The 16067-nt window shown below is 36.2% G+C and overlaps 1 protein-coding gene across 2 annotated transcripts in view; it reads left to right on the top strand.

The window, feature by feature from the left end:
• Nucleotides 1–16067, top strand: part of eif3ha (eukaryotic translation initiation factor 3, subunit H, a) — a 45232-nt gene extending 29165 nt beyond the window's left edge. For both annotated transcript variants that reach the window (XM_056762385.1, XM_056762386.1), the window contains exons 4-8: nucleotides 2630–2729; nucleotides 6621–6770; nucleotides 9718–9838; nucleotides 14792–14924; nucleotides 15794–16067. In XM_056762385.1, coding sequence (XP_056618363.1) covers nucleotides 2630–2729; nucleotides 6621–6770; nucleotides 9718–9838; nucleotides 14792–14924; nucleotides 15794–15891 — 602 coding nt within the window. In that variant the 3' untranslated portion in view covers nucleotides 15892–16067. The remainder of the gene's footprint in view (nucleotides 1–2629; nucleotides 2730–6620; nucleotides 6771–9717; nucleotides 9839–14791; nucleotides 14925–15793) is intronic.

Genomic DNA, 16067 nt, shown 5'->3' with positions numbered 1-16067 from the left:
GTGTAATAAATACTGATATTGAAGTCTAAACATTGAAGTATGCTTTTGTAGTTTCTGCAGTCAAATTAAAGTGTAGTGATCTTCACAATAATATAATATAGTATACTACACTAAATACTGAAGTATGCTTACGTTTTTTTATGTGGGAAGCTAACTTTTAAGGCTCCATCCGAAGTATATCATTCATATATAACATGATATAAGTGACATGTACTGTATATGATATATAGTATGGTATTTAGACTGTACATTGTACGATTGTATTTATATTATGAATATTTTAATATATATTTTATTGTATTTTTATTAGTGGTGGGCCGTTAACGGCGTATTATCGCGCGTTAAAAAAATGTCGCCGTTAATCTATTCTCAAAGTCGGATTGGGAGCTGGGTCTATACTACGCAAGCTATGATGACTTTCACCTTGATATTTTAGCGCGGATGTATACCAGCTTAACTGCACTGTACGGGGCGAGAACGAGATTTTTCAACTCGCGTCATTTGCGGAAGCAGAAGCCGCCTCATCATCTCATAACCAGGGCTTCATTCGCGTCCTTAGCGCCTCCTCATCATCTCATAACCAGGGCTTCATTCGCGTCCTTAGCGCCTCCTCATCATCTCATAAGCAGGGCTTTATTCGCGCGATTCGCGCAGCAAGTAGGTCTATTGCCTCTTTGCATTAACATATAAATCACTCGCGCTTGACACGCCATTCGCGTTTGGTCTGAACACAACATAACGTTACTGTGAAATTACCGCATCAAACGTGACGTGATAACATGGATGCAGCTATGAAGCCGCCGGGTTTGCTTCAGGGAATATTAATTTTTAAGAAGCTTCCCAATAGAAACATCGACAAGACTAAGGTTGTTTGCACCTTGTGCAATGCGGAATTGGTTTAAAAAAAAACACTTTCTCTCAACAGGTAGTGGTCTAGCTTTAGTTGAAACCAGTAACTTTGTATTGAGATCTAATGTATTATGTCTCCTGTATGACATATCGCTTGTTGCTCCCTAACTCTTTGTAAGTCGCTTTGGATAAAAGCGTCTGCTAAATGACTAAATGTAAATGTACTGTAGGAGCTCTTCCAGTCTCAAGTACCACCTAAACGGAAATCATCCCTTAGCTTATGCGGAAGTAAACTCAAGTTCATCTTATTGAACATAATTTAATTTTCATCACCAATTATCATAGTAGAACAGCTTTCTTAAGCAGTTTGTGATGCATTTTGGAAACAGGAGATGAGCCCCTGGTCTAATGCGCCACCTGGCTTGAGAAACCCGTTCTCAAAGACTTACTTTTAGTCATTATTTGGGTAGCACACATATTCTGAATGCCTTCGGCAGAATTCAAATGAGCCATTTTAATCTAGATTAATCTAGATTAATTTTGGAATTAATCTAGATTAAAAAAATTAATCTATGCCCACCACTAATATTTATAAGAGACTTATGTATTGCTTGAGATATACTATAAGGGATGTACTTGTATAGTATTATGTTGCTTTATATGTATACATACGTGTATATACATTTAACTTTTTACTAACTAAATTCATATACTATGCAAATAATTATTTAGAATTGAAAGGTGTTTTTTTTTTTGGGATTACTTTTCACCAGAGCAGATATCACAATGCATTATGGGATTGAGCCTCGTGCTACATAAACATTAGTTTACAAAAACACCGGAAAATATTTCCTCAGCCCTTTAAATCCCAATCCTATATCTTATCGGCACCTATTTATTTCATTCAGACCATGTTGATCGGTCAGAGAATGGCCCCCCATGACCGCAGATGTTCGTAGCTTCTGCGAAAGAGAAACGTTTCTGAAGAAAACAGGACGCCTCTGCAGGGCGGATGTGAGTGGCAGGCCTGATAAGACGCATGTGAACACTTCTAAAGCCTTTTTGACAACCCACTGACAAGCACATTAATTTTATACAACTCGCTTACTCCAAGCAACTGTGAGCTTTTGTCGGGGCATGATTATGAAACCTGACGGCACCTGCGGTTCATGATTTCTTTATAAAGAGCGGATAAAGGATTCTTTGCGTGACCTCCCGCATCTCACCCATCAGATTGGTTATCCAGGACAGTAACATAAATGTCTTGAATGATGGTTTTAGCTCAATGATCTATAGGTTATTGTCGTTCAGCTTATGGTTCGCAATACGATTGAACCTTCAACTGTGAAATACTTGTCAGGGCTTCGTTGTTTGATATGAAGCGGATCTATTTCAGTGGTTTTAGTAGATGTAGTAGCGTAGTAGTCATTAGGGTTCTGTATTTCATTAAATACATCAAATATTTATGGTTGGGGTGTTATGGTATGCTGCGATTAGACATTATTGTAGACATTGTAATTATTTTACTTTTTGTTTGAGTTCCAAATCAGAGTTAGTTAAACGTATCTAAAATTTAGTACTTTCTAGCCCAATAACTTGTTTTTTTTAAGTGGATTTGGTTTTGTCTTTAAAATAAATGTATATACTAGTATATAATACAATTCATCTTTTAATATTTACTTGTATTTCAGATATACTGGCATTTAAACATTAGTTATTAGTTAATAAAAACTAGCTGTATGCATATAAGCATATTAAAGGCAGTTTTTTTCCCCTGCAGATCCCATCAAGACTGCGCAAGGTTCTCTGTGTCTGAAGGCTTACAGGTTAACCCCCAAACTGATGGAGATCTGTAAGGAGAAAGATTTCTCACCAGAGGGGTAAGATCACATCTATTACATTATAAATGTGTTTGTTGTTGAAGGGTTTTTGTTTGAAAGAATAGGGCATGATTGTTTTAATTCAAAACATCGTTATTGTAAGAATAAGTAGTCGTGTTAAAGTCACAGTATGATGTTCTCCTCGACCTGCTGTTTACTACCAGTAATATTCATCGTGCGAATGTGATAATAAATTCTTGCAGAACTGTAAATGCTTAAAGGAACAGTTCACCAAAAACTGCAAAATTCTTTCATAATTTACTCGTTCTCATGCCATCCCACATATACATAACTTCCTTTCTTTAGGTAAAAACAACTAACTTTATATTGGTGCTTACTTGTGTCAAACATTAAGAATGTGGACTACACACACATGCTGATGAAAATGTTCAATTAAGTGATTTCAGTGTTTTCATCTTTATATTTGCCGTCATGTGGAACGACCGTAATGCATCTTAAAATAAATGAATTTCCTTCACATGCGTAACAAATCTTTAGTATTTTAAGAGTTTATAAACAAAGTTTTTGCATTCTTTTGAGTTTTGCCAAGTAATTGTCATATTCCCCCCCCATATTTATTCTTAAATTAAATAAACAAATGTTTCCTGAAAATCGCATGTTTTACAAATGTTTTAAAAATGCCATTCACTTCGCACCAGAGATTCATATTTCATTCACAAACATTTGTGATGCGTTATCATTTATTTAATACAATTATAATTCTATTTAATTTAAATGAATACAATACAATTATTGATATTTTCTCACATGAACATGTAGTTTTGCTTCAGATCTACGGAAGTCATTTAAACTACTTCAATGTAAGTAAAGTTATGTGTTTTTGATGAAAATGGTTGTGTTCTGCTAAATAAAATCTGGAATGTCAATTTTCATTTTTGGGTGAACTGTTCCTTTAACTTCTCTCTTTTTACATCCCTCACTTCCGATTCTGCCGCGTTTATCTTTGTTAATGTGAACCTTCCTCAGCACATGCTAACAGAATCTCTTCCTCGCTCATGGGTGACAGGATTTTATTTGTCATGCCGTGACGCCTCTGAAGCAGCAGTCGACGGCACGCAAACAAATGCACAAAGTTTACAAACTCGTTGCTTTCCGGCAGATGGTAATTGTTTTTAAATTGCAGTTAGACGTAAGTTTAATGGGTGGATGTATCAGCAAAGCTTGGAGAGATCACAAGTACAAATTCCAACGGCCGGTAGAAAGCAGTCTTTCGCCCTCGGGGACGGAAGCGCTCTAGGGATAGTTGTGGGTTAAAAGACTTCTCGGATAGATTAAAGGTGTTCCTGTGACCTGTTTCGACCTTGTCAGATGTCAGCGCACCCGGCTGACAGGAGTGTTTATCATTCCACAGCATTTCAAGCAGATGTGGAGTGGAAGGTTTATTGATTATGAAAATGAACCTCTGTTTGTGTTGTTAACTGAGGGGGAGTGGGGCGGTGGTCAGCAGAGATGAATACAGATCGCATGATGGATTTATACAGAATATCAATTAGGGATGCACCGATCCGATACTCTGGATCGGAATTGGGGCCGATCCGGATGTTTTTTGCTGGATCGGGTATCGGACTGACGGGTTCTCTTCAGTCCGATCCGTTGCGATACCCGTGGAAGTTACTCTAAAGCTTCATAAAGGACTATCCATCAGGAAATTACCATAAACTGTGTCATGCACTGTATTCGTTGTCATGTATTTTGATAGCTTTATGCGAGGAATAAACCATTATAGCATAAATAAAAAACTCTGACCTCCGCTGGTGCGGTCATCTGTCAATCTCAATCCAGCATGCGTGTGTCCGGGAACAGTCAGGACGTTACTCTTTCCAAAGTTTTTAATATTCTTCCTAATCACTAGATAGTAGACTGTGGTTTTGTTTAAAATGCATTTTGCCGGAGACTGTACTCGCTGAGTGTAAAGTTATTAGATTCAAGCACCGGAACCGGTCTATGTTATGCGTCATTCATACACTATAACTCTTTTTTTTTTACTTTAGGATGGATGCAATGTACTATGATTTAAACACATAACATATCTCTTCTCTTTGTGTTATAACTGTTTTGAACTTGGGAAGCAAAGATCCCCGCGAATACACGATCATCACTATCCGGGATGTGCGTGAGTGAAGCGGGTGCATTAAGCGCATCATTCTGCGTCCAATGCGCATGACTTTAAATAACGTAGAAGCGAATGTATTAAGCGCATCATTTTGTGTCCAGGATGTGCATGAGTGAGTTTGGAGACTTTTATATTGTGGTAGCTTTGTGCAATAAACAGAAATTTATTTGTTAAACATTTTGTAAGTATCTGTGCTTAATGAGACCACATTTTGTTTTGTATGTATTTTTAAGTTAAATAAAGCACTAAATAACATTAAAAAAATCATACTTTTAAGTAAAAATACTTAAGTGAAGGAAAATGGTAGATTTTAATGTACTCATGGATTTAAAGTAAAAAAAAAATTAAAAAATGTATGGACTGTAGTGGAGTAAATATCCTGTGCTTCATACTGTAGGAAAGTATTTTTTTGTCCAAAGTTCTCTGATAAAGTACATATATTTTAAAATGTACTTGAAAGTAAACATTCTTAACTATCCACCTCTGGCAATAAAAGTTAAAATATGCAAGTCTACTTTGATCATGAAAAACAGTGCTAGTATCGGATCAGAATCGGTATCGGCCGATACACAGAATTCAGGTATCGGAATCGGATCGGAAAGGAAAAAGTAGGATCGGTGCATCCCTAATATCAATTTAATTGCTGTTATTCTATCTGACCGTATCCAAGTAATATATTATGCAAATTGTATTTTGCATAAATAAAATAATGCATTTAGAAGCAATAGAATAGAATACATTGAACTTATGAATTATGAATTATTTCATACTGTGTGAATTTGTAATGAATTTATTATATTAAGGGCCTGTTAGTGTTTGTTTTCATTTGCAGTTTAAGGGCCCCGTGAATGAGGTTTTATATGAGCACTTTTCTTTCCACAACTTGAGGAAATCATTTTTCATCCACCCAAAAATAAAAAAGATCTCTCATTTTACTATCCTCATGCCATCTCTGATGAATTTGACTTTCTTTTCCTTCAGTCATAAACAGATTTCTGCTTTTATAAAGGTATTCATCACTTTATAAACGTATATAGGTCACACAATGCTGTAGCTCATCCATCATAAAAGCAATCCCAATGACTCCAGTGGTTTAATAACTGTCTTCTGGAGTTAAAAGATGTATGCTTGTTAGAGAAAATGATTAATACTTTGAGCATATTTACTGAAATTGAAAACCATAAGAGCACTAGATTAAATGATTGCGACCCGTCTTTGTTAACTTTGTATCTTTCTGATTCTTGCATTTCTTGTTGACTAGTTGTTATTAGTTATTCATCACATGATGTGGAAAACAAATCAATTTGATGTCATCAACATTTACCTACATTTATATCTGAATTTAGCACTCTAATTTGTTTGTTTGGTTTCAGTTTTGCGGAATAAGCGCAAATGATTAAATATAGCTATCCTTTCAGAAGACATTTATTTAGCCTCACGAGTCATTTGCATTGCTTTCAGGATTTATGAATGTGTTTTCTGGAGCGTCAGCATTTTAGGATCTTCATTTTATATAAAAGTGATGGATTTTTTTTATTTAAATAACTCTTTGTTCGTGTTCGGCTTTGAAAAGACAGATATACATCTGGGATGACATGAGAGTGAGTAAATCATGAGAGAATGTTCATATTTAGGTGAACTCTTCCTTTTATTTATCAAGGATACAAATCATCCGGTTATTTTTTTGAACATTGCATCTCCATCTACTCGGTTCAGACAACTCAAATACATTTCGTTTGTGTCTTTGCTTTCGACAGGTTGAAGAAGGCCGCCGTTGGATTCGAGCACATGTTCGAGGAGGTCCCCATCACCATCAAGAACTCCCATCTCATAAACGTGCTCATGTGGGACCTTCAGGAGAAGAGTACGGTGGCCGACAAACACGAGCTGCTCAGTCTGTGTAGCAGGTCAGTTCAGGTGTCGACCTCGGTCATTTGCTGATTCATCTTGTCAATCCGTGTCTTTTATAAGTGTCTCCAGTCGCTTTCACACAGGAATGTTGACCGAGGAAATGCAGTACATGCTGACATGCCCTTACGGCACTGTTGAATCCAGACCCTTCAAATAGGGCTTCTGTGGTATCTGGACGAAAAAGCGAAAGCAAAGCCCAATGCCTGCGAGCGAAGAACTCTTCTAAATGCAGTGATTTTTTTTAGCATTTATTCTGATCTGTTGCTTGGCTGACTTTGTTTAATCCTTACAAATTTCATATCTCAGACTTGCATCTATACCCTCTGGCCCATGTATAAATCTGTGGTTCTTAACTGAAAGTGCTTGAGAATTTAGATTTTACTTTGGCGCTCTAAAAGGTGTCATGAAATTCATGAAATATGCAAATCTGTTAAAATGAAACGGGCTGAACGTGAGAAAATTACTAATGAAACAAACTTTTGGGTAAAATGTGTGTGTTCGTGAATAGCAGAAAGCATTTTATTGCCGTTTTAAAATAAACAACATGAGATAAGAAGTGTTTCATCTTCACTTTAAAAAGTTGATTTTTGATCTTACTTATGACGGTTATGTTATTCGTCTGTATTATTTGCGCCAAATGTTTTCTCTACGTGCGTTCTCTACGTGCGTTCTCTATGTGCGTTCTCTATATGCGTTCTCTATGTGCGTTCACTATGTCTTTTTCTCAGACCGCCGAGGTCTTTCAGACCAGAAAAAGTCCGTGAGGGGTTTAAATGAGGCTGAACATTTTATTCCCATGCAAATATTCTCCATATAAATTAATTTGACTAATCCATTTACATTCCACCAAATGTTATTACAGACTGAGATATGGGTTTCCAGCAGAACAGAAGATCTTTTCCCAGAAATGGACCTCATTATAATCGGAATCAAGTGTTTTTTTATTAATATGACACGTAGGTTGAAGAAAGGTATATTAAACTTGTTAAATGAAAAGTATTCGGAGAAAAATGCATTCTTCTGTTAGTCTAGGTTTCTAGTGGATGGAAACATTGTTAAACGAACAGCGTTCGTCATCTTTCTTGGCCTTAGAATTTAAAGGGATAGTTCACCTTATGTCATTTCAAACCTGAATGACTTTTCGGCTGCAGTACACCTAAAATATAATCATTTGAAGAACGTTTGTTACCAAACAACATTCATCCTCACTGAGACATTTCTCAGAATATCTTTTTTTTGTTCTGCGGAATAAAGTCGTACAGGTTTTGATTGGTACAAGGGTGAAAAAAATCATGACAGAATTTGTATTTAAGGTTGAATTGTCTTTTGAAGAGGCATTTTTTGCATCTGTTCCTTTAAGACATCGATGTTAATGACCTCTGTGTTTTTGCCATGGACTGGCATCATTCATCAGGTTAGGCCACGAGACTGAATATCGAATAGGTTTATATGTAAACGTAGTCTAGTATTATCCGTTTTCGTGTCAATAAATGATACGCATACCGAACAGGGAGGGAGCTCTGTGTTGTAAGTGATAAAGTACGTTTACATTAAAGTATTGAATTTTATTAAACGTCGTGAAACATTCTACGTTGCATGATGCACTGAGTTCCCCAGTTACTGCCAATTGATGCATTTTCACCTCACAACGTTAAGAGAATGTTTTATTAATGTCTTAATGATGTGAATTAGTTTAAACTGTTTGTTTCAGTGAATCATTTTTAAAACGGGGTCATTAATTTGTTTATCCCTCAATATATAGTATATATAGAGTATATATTGAATATCATCAAAAGGCTTAAGTTTTTTTTGCTTCTCACAGCCCTAGTTTACCTGGTACACCACACACATTTTTATTCCAAAAGAACATGAGTGTACGTTCTTCATTACAGTATATCATCTCTAATAAATGTAGGGAAGCGAGAATTAAATTTTTCCGTCTGTTTGCGCACCTCCCGCAGACGCAGCTGGTCTGGCCGCTCTTTGGAATCAGTCTAATTGACACACTAAATACTGAGGATGTGAGCAGGTGTTGTGCTCTTTATACTTAATGCTTTGTGAGTCGGCACAATCTTTGCCATTTTGAGTAAGTCTTTCATTTGTAATTCCGAGCATCCCAGGAGTTGGTGTGTTTAATAGGGCCTGCTGGTGAAATCATTCAGCACTCCCATCAGTGAACGGATAATGATAATGTATTCAATGTGTAATTTCCATCTTCCTGTGTACAGAGATGCCCTTTACTTTCTTGGCAAATACCAATAGGTCTGAAGCGCAGATGTGTCACTCTGAAAATAGAGTGAAAACTTGTGGAGATTAACATTTTGGTGTCTTTTTAGTGGGAGGATGTCAGACGTTTCTTTACAGCCGTCCGGCCGGTCAGACTGTTGAAAAGGACGTGCACTTTTGAAACATTTTTATTTTAAGCATTAGCTTTTAAGAATGATTATTGATCAACAAGTTTTCCGGAATTTATTTAACTTTGTCAATGTTAGTTAAAACAAACACCATTTTATAGTGATTTGTTCATCTGTTTTGCTGGTGTTGAATGAATTGTATTCAATTAAGTAGTCAATGGATTGGTTTCCCCTTAACCTCCCGCAGTGCATTCTGGGATAAAATATGCATGTTGTGTTTTTGAATTATAGCATCCACCTGTTCAAGCAGCTTTTGCATCTAAAATAGGTGCTTTAAAATACAGGATTCATTCACTGCAAATTAGTTTGGTACACTGCCAATATGTACAGAAGTCATTAATACTTTTTCATATTTGGTGGCCTACAAAATTCGCCACATGTTACAGTCAGAAATTTAGATCAGATAGTCTCTTATTAACTCCAATCATGTTTTTTTAATTGAGGAGCAATTATGTTTGATGTGCAGTCGAACGTTCATCGAGCAAACTTTGCTCGACTAAACTCCCTATCTGTCTATCTGTTGCCATAGTAACCACCTGGAAAAGAGCCTCCAGCTCCTCATGGACCGCGTGGACGACATGACCCAAGACATTGTTAAATTCAATACATTCTGCCGCAACAACAGCAAGCAACAACAGCAGAAGCAGCAGGTATATTTTCCCTCCTCTCTCTCTCCTCTATCTCTCCTCTCTCTCTCTCCTCTCTCTCTCTCTCTCTCTCTCTCTCTCTCTCTCTCTCTCTCCTCTCTTTCTCTCTCTCTCCAGACTGAATTGGCTTTTTAAGCACTAGTCCTGCATGCAGCAATGCCATTTCAGCCCGAGTCGTCATTTAGAGCGACTGAAATATCCAATTACATGCTTGATGACAACAGAGCAGCTCAAGAAGAGTGAGTGCATGCCGCCTCTCCGAGCAAATTCAGAGCCTTAGATATTATTGACTTCCAACCGTTATCAGATTTTTGTAATCAATACATTTCAAGGTAAAAGCAATTGCAATAATACCATGTATATAATATACGGTAATATACATTTTTTTTTGTAGTATATATATATACTACCGGTCAAAATCGAGTGAAATGTTTTTTGGTATTTTATAAAAAACTTAGTGTATGCTTAAATGTCAGAAATTTCTTTAATAGACAAAAATATAATTGTAAACATCTAAAAAAAATTCATGACACCACTAACATTTAAAAAAGAAAAGTTTACTTAATTACTTTGACTGAATGATGAATTCTCAACTCAACTTTATTTATATAGTGCTTTTTACAATTTTCATTGTTACAAAGCAGCTGTACATGAGACACATTGAATACAAGAAAAACAACTAAAGGCATATACCTGTAAAAACAAGAAAAAGGTGAAAACAACAAAAGATGGACATAAAAATGCTCCACACACACAATATGCATACATAATTGCACACATTGACATAGACGCACACACGCACAGTGAAAGCACACATTTGAGATAAAGGAGAGAGAACCACAGGTCAAATATTAAACGGACTATAAATTCTTATATGCAATATCAATACTAAAGCAGCCCCCCCCGGCCAGGCAGATAGTGCAAAACAATATGCAAACGGTGGCGAGGAACCCAAAACTCCAATCGAGAAAAAAAACCTCAGGAGAACCCGGACCCAACCAGGGGATTCTAGTTCCCCTCTGTCAAAAGCTGCTGCCTCTGCACAAGCTCAACAGTGCTTGCACAACAAGGCTAAATAAATAATAAATAAACTTACTAATAAGGTAAATTATAGATTTAAGATTATCATTAACAATCTAATAGCATTTGAAGTGTTGTAGAAAAATGGGGCCAAGTTGCCGCGTCCTTTATCCAGCTCTATCATCTCAGCTCTTGTCAGGTCATCGCTTCCCATTCTCAGCTCTGCCATCAGGTCTGGGCATGAACTGCATCCTGCGGTAACCTTGAATCAAAGAGACAAGACTGGCTGAGAGTAGAGTACTGTTCTGCACTCTTTGATGCAACAAGTACATCATTTGTTGTTGGATGTGTTCCTGGTTCCGGTTGATCTAAATAATGCAGCCTAAATCCTTTGAGGATTAATTTTATGGAAGTGTAGTGTATGCAAGATTAAAAAGATGCGTCTTTAGTCTAGATTTAAACAGACAGAGTGTGTCTGAATAAAGAGCAGACAGAAAGAGCCCTGCATGGATGGAAACACCTCACCAGACTGTGACCAAATGGTCTTCTTTTACAAGTACTCGCGCATGTGCAACCTGTAAATTCACTCGCAGGAAACGTCATTTATCTGTGGATTACTTGAGACAGTGCTGGATCATTTCAAATCTGTTCACAGCAAGAACAAACGACTCTTGAGTTTTATTTGACTGTATATTTACATGTGTTTGAACATGAGGAAAAGTGTGCTTGATACATGATAGAATCATCATAACAAGAACGTTATAATAACACGAGAACTTTTAATTTTGCTTTAATGTAACACTGTAAACAATAAAAAATATCCCGTAGGTTCCAATGAATTCAGATGACAGTCTCTCTATTTAGCACCAATCATTGACAAAGCTTCTCTTTAGACTCTGCCTCTTTAAAAGTCAAGTAACTTATTTGTAAGTATCAGTAATAGTTATTTTTGGGGGAAATGTGAATAGTTGCAGTGCAGGCTGATTTTTTGCTTGTGCTCTTAAAATTTTCAGCCAGGGGCTATAGTGCTCCTAGTAATAAAAAGTTTGTCTGGAGCACTGTGTTTGATAAAATGACCAGAAAACATGTCTACAAATTCTAATCAGAGGCAACTCCTACACTAAAGAGGATAAAATAAAACACGCTTTAATTTTTTTTGTTACATAATACCCATAGTTCCCTTTGTTTTATTTAATAATTTTGAGGAGTTTATTAATATTCTAAAATATGGGAAAAAATATGAACAATGAAGTGAGTAAGTGTCCAAAAACTTTTACCGGTTGTGTATATTTTTTAATAATTTTCTGTCAATTCTTTTTCCTTATTCCTATATATTTTTTTCCTTTGAAGCTTCTTTGCAAAAATGCCAAATTGTGAAGTGCACAATTTTTTTTTATTAAAAAAAAGTTTTAATAAAAGGGAATTGTGAACCTGTAACTTAGATTTCATGCAGCTCATTTTATGAAACCAAACCGAGTGGAAAGAAAGACCCCGTGTTGCTCAGTAAGGGTTTGATAGATAGATTACATGAGCTTGTCAGCGTGAGATTTTTTGATATTCAGAGAAATCATTCATCTGTTTCCGTGATTACCTGAAGGCCGGTATTTCATTTTAATTTAATTTTCTTCACAGTCCTCTTTTTCTGTAATAACATGGAATAGACTGAATTGTGAGTGAGAATCTTAGTGAGATTTTTTTATATTGTTATTCCTACCAGTTTACTTTTTTTTTATTTTGCATTGATGCAAAGCAGCTTGACAGAAAAAGACAAGCAAGCACAAATACTGGACATGTAAGAAAAACTATTAAAATATTATTATTAAATATTAAAATAAGGAAAAGTGATAGAGAAACAGAAAAATTAAATGCATGCTATAATTGCAAGATCTTCATAAAGTGTACATCAGCATTATTAACTGAACAAAGACAATTACGCATATGTTGTGTATAAAAGAAAATGTGATAATCTTTAACATGTTGTGTCATATATTTAATTCAGTGTATTAAGACCTGTGTGATGGGGCATGAAAATGTATTGCGTAGTCAAAATTAAATGCGTACCATAAACGGCTGCCATTTCTCCGTGCTTGAGATAAAAGCGGTCAATAGATGTTATTTAGAGTTCAGGCGGGTCGTGTAATTTACAGCACCGGCCCCCTTTCACATTCATATTTTTATCCAATCCTGCAAATTGACAAATGGCCTGAACTGCCCTTGACATTTTCACATTTTTTGCTTTGCTGGCATTTTGTAAGCACGAGGTCTGAAGAGAGCAAATCACAAGCAGGACAGATGAATGTGATTGTTCTGATTTGTTTTTTTCCTCTGACCTTGTGTTATGTACAGATTATTTTACCTCAACTATCTACATTTATTTTAAACCTCCATAAACTTCATCAATGAAAGGAATTTGTTTTTTTTATTCAAAGTAACTTTGGGGGAAACATCTGAGACTAATTTGGTACTTCAATGAAACACATCTTAGATCTCCATCAAATCTTCAGAGCTATGAAAAAGCAACCTCTGAGCAATAAAACTCCTCCGGGGTAATTTGCAGTAAGAAGAACGTTACTTCTAGCGGGACGTCTGTGTTTATGCATTTCCTGTTTGGCAGGAAGTTTGAGGCTTCGCAACAAATTTAAAAGGTGCCTTGAAACGGGACCAGACTCCAGCGGCTCGGTCACGATCAGTTCACCACAACAGCTCTTATATCAAGCACGCTGAAATGTGCCGTAATTACTCTTGTCATCGATCATATCCTTCCCGTCTCCGCCTCCACACGGCAGAGAGCGCGTCGGTTCCCGGGTGCACCATATAAACCAAATGACCCGCATCAATCACCATTTAATATCAAAGAGAACTGCCGCTGTGTTGGCAGTTTGCGTTCCTAAATCATATGCCTAATTTCAACAAAAATGGCCAGTATCCTCACCGGTGATATAAGTCGCAACAACTAAAATATGATGTGAATTTCTCCTTTTTTTTTTACTGTGAGTATAGCGTATATTAAAAGTTGATCTACGGCATCATGAAAAAAAAGGACTGGATTTCTATTTCAAATGTGTGTTCAGACCGCCTGAAGGTTGGAGGAATGACTGTTATAATGTCTCTTACCAACCGTATGATTGTGATATGAAGTCAAGATATAAAGATATGTCGCTTTAACAGTACATGCCATGCTGTAGGGATGTTTGTAGGAAATTCAACAGAAAATGATTTATATACTTAAAAATAGTGGTGTCTGGAGATTCATAATATTGGCTTTAATTGACCCTGAAGATTAAAATAAAGCTAAAAAATGGCAAAGGTTTGATACAAAACTTTATTCATATTTATAAATCAAAGACCTCGGTTGTTATAGGGTGGACACTACTACGTTATATTTAATTAAGTAAATGCTTACTTTTGGATGCTCCGGTGAATTATGTACTTGACAATTGAAAATTACTTTTTATTTTAAAAATAACCACAATGTAAGATTATTGTATTTATTATAAAGAAATTCTAGTATGTTTCTGAATGGTTGACCTTGATTTGTAGTTATGGCTGATCACAGGTTGATATTATATATATATATATATATAGGTTTTATATCTATATAATATAAGTTTATAACTTGTTTTTTTAGGCTTGTGGTACAGAATGTCATTGGATGCAGTGACCCTGACTCATTCTGATGCTCTTGAAATGCATCTGTATTCTCACAGACGGTCTGAATTTGCCCCTAAATGAACCAAACCCAGCTACTATTCTGCTTTTATTTATTCAAGCTGAGTTGGGATGGGTTTTCCATTAGTCTCTGGTTCTGTCTCAGTCTCGCCCTTTTGGAAACCTTTTGTCTTGTTGTTATTGACCAAGGTGTTCTAGATTCCGTGTTAGAATAGCTGTTGCTTTTCAACCTTGACTCATTTTTTCCTCATCTTCTCTTTTTTCTAGTATCTCCAGAGGAGACAGCAGGAGAATGCTCAGCGTCAGAGTCGTGGAGAGCCTTCACTTCCAGAAGAAGACATCGTCAAGATGTTTAAACCTCCACCTGCTCCCGCACGCATGGAAACGCTTCTCATCTCAGGTACTTGTGGGGTCACCGGCCGGCGTTTTGGCCCGGTTAAGCATTTAAATTCCGACATTCTGCACACTATCAGCTATTAACTGCCGAATTGATCAGTTCGGCGATGAATGGGGCGGTTGAAATGGGAATGAACTTGAAGCGCGGGTCTTAAATCTTCACGCTGTCCTTTTGCTCAGAAGTGATTCAGACGGAATCCGTTAAACCTGCTGCCTGTTATCTGACAGCCAGCATCTCTGTAGACCGTGATTCACTACTGCACATCTTAATACATCACCTCAGCAAAAGCTTCATCCGTTTATTTCTTTTTATTTTCTGTAAAAAATCTGAGATTTTACATTTTAAAACGTGCTGATTTCTTTCTCTTAATTATTTTTTTCAATATTTTTATTTATGCAGTGTATTATATTTTTATACACTATATACATATACGTATTTAGTATGTAGTAAAGTGTATGTATTTTTTATTGTTATTAGTAATAGTAGTAGTATAATTATGAGAAATAATATGAGAATATATGTTTGTATACTGATATACAATACGAGATATATTCTGTTATATATTTAAAATATATTTTCATATTATTAGCTTATTTAATATACATTTTGTGTATATAACAGTACAGAATACGGTTTAAATTCCAATAGTTAGTTATTATTCTAACTTGCATTACAACTTGTAACACACCAAAGACACAGAAAGACACGTATTCGCGCGATATGACCCCTTTAAAAAAAGAAAAGGAAAAGAATAACCTATAGTCTTCATCAAACTATAGTGTTTCATCTGTGTGCAAGCGATCACTCCAATTAAATGAACAACATCTCTTGGTCTTGTTATATATCATTTCTGTTCTTTTTCTCTTCACAAGGACAAATCAACAACTACTGTGAGAACATTAAGGAGTTCACCTCACAGAACCTTGGCAAACTGTTCATGGCAGAGGCCCTGCAGGGCCACAACAGCTAAAGAGAGAGTGCCAAGACAGAGAAAGAGACGAGACGAAGCGAGGATACAGTCAAACCATCTGCCTTTTTCATCTCTGAAGAGCAAAAGTATATTCATGAAGAGCTTTGGGGAGAATCATGTACTGTTCTTTTGCCATTTGTACTTGTACGAGGCCAATAAAAGCGGACACATATCTC

Source organism: Triplophysa dalaica, chromosome 12 (genome assembly GCF_015846415.1).
Source record: "Triplophysa dalaica isolate WHDGS20190420 chromosome 12, ASM1584641v1, whole genome shotgun sequence".
Classification (NCBI taxonomy): domain Eukaryota; kingdom Metazoa; phylum Chordata; class Actinopteri; order Cypriniformes; family Nemacheilidae; genus Triplophysa; species Triplophysa dalaica.
The sequence above is the reverse complement of the archived record's forward strand: the minus strand, read 5'-3'. Positions and strand labels throughout refer to the sequence as shown.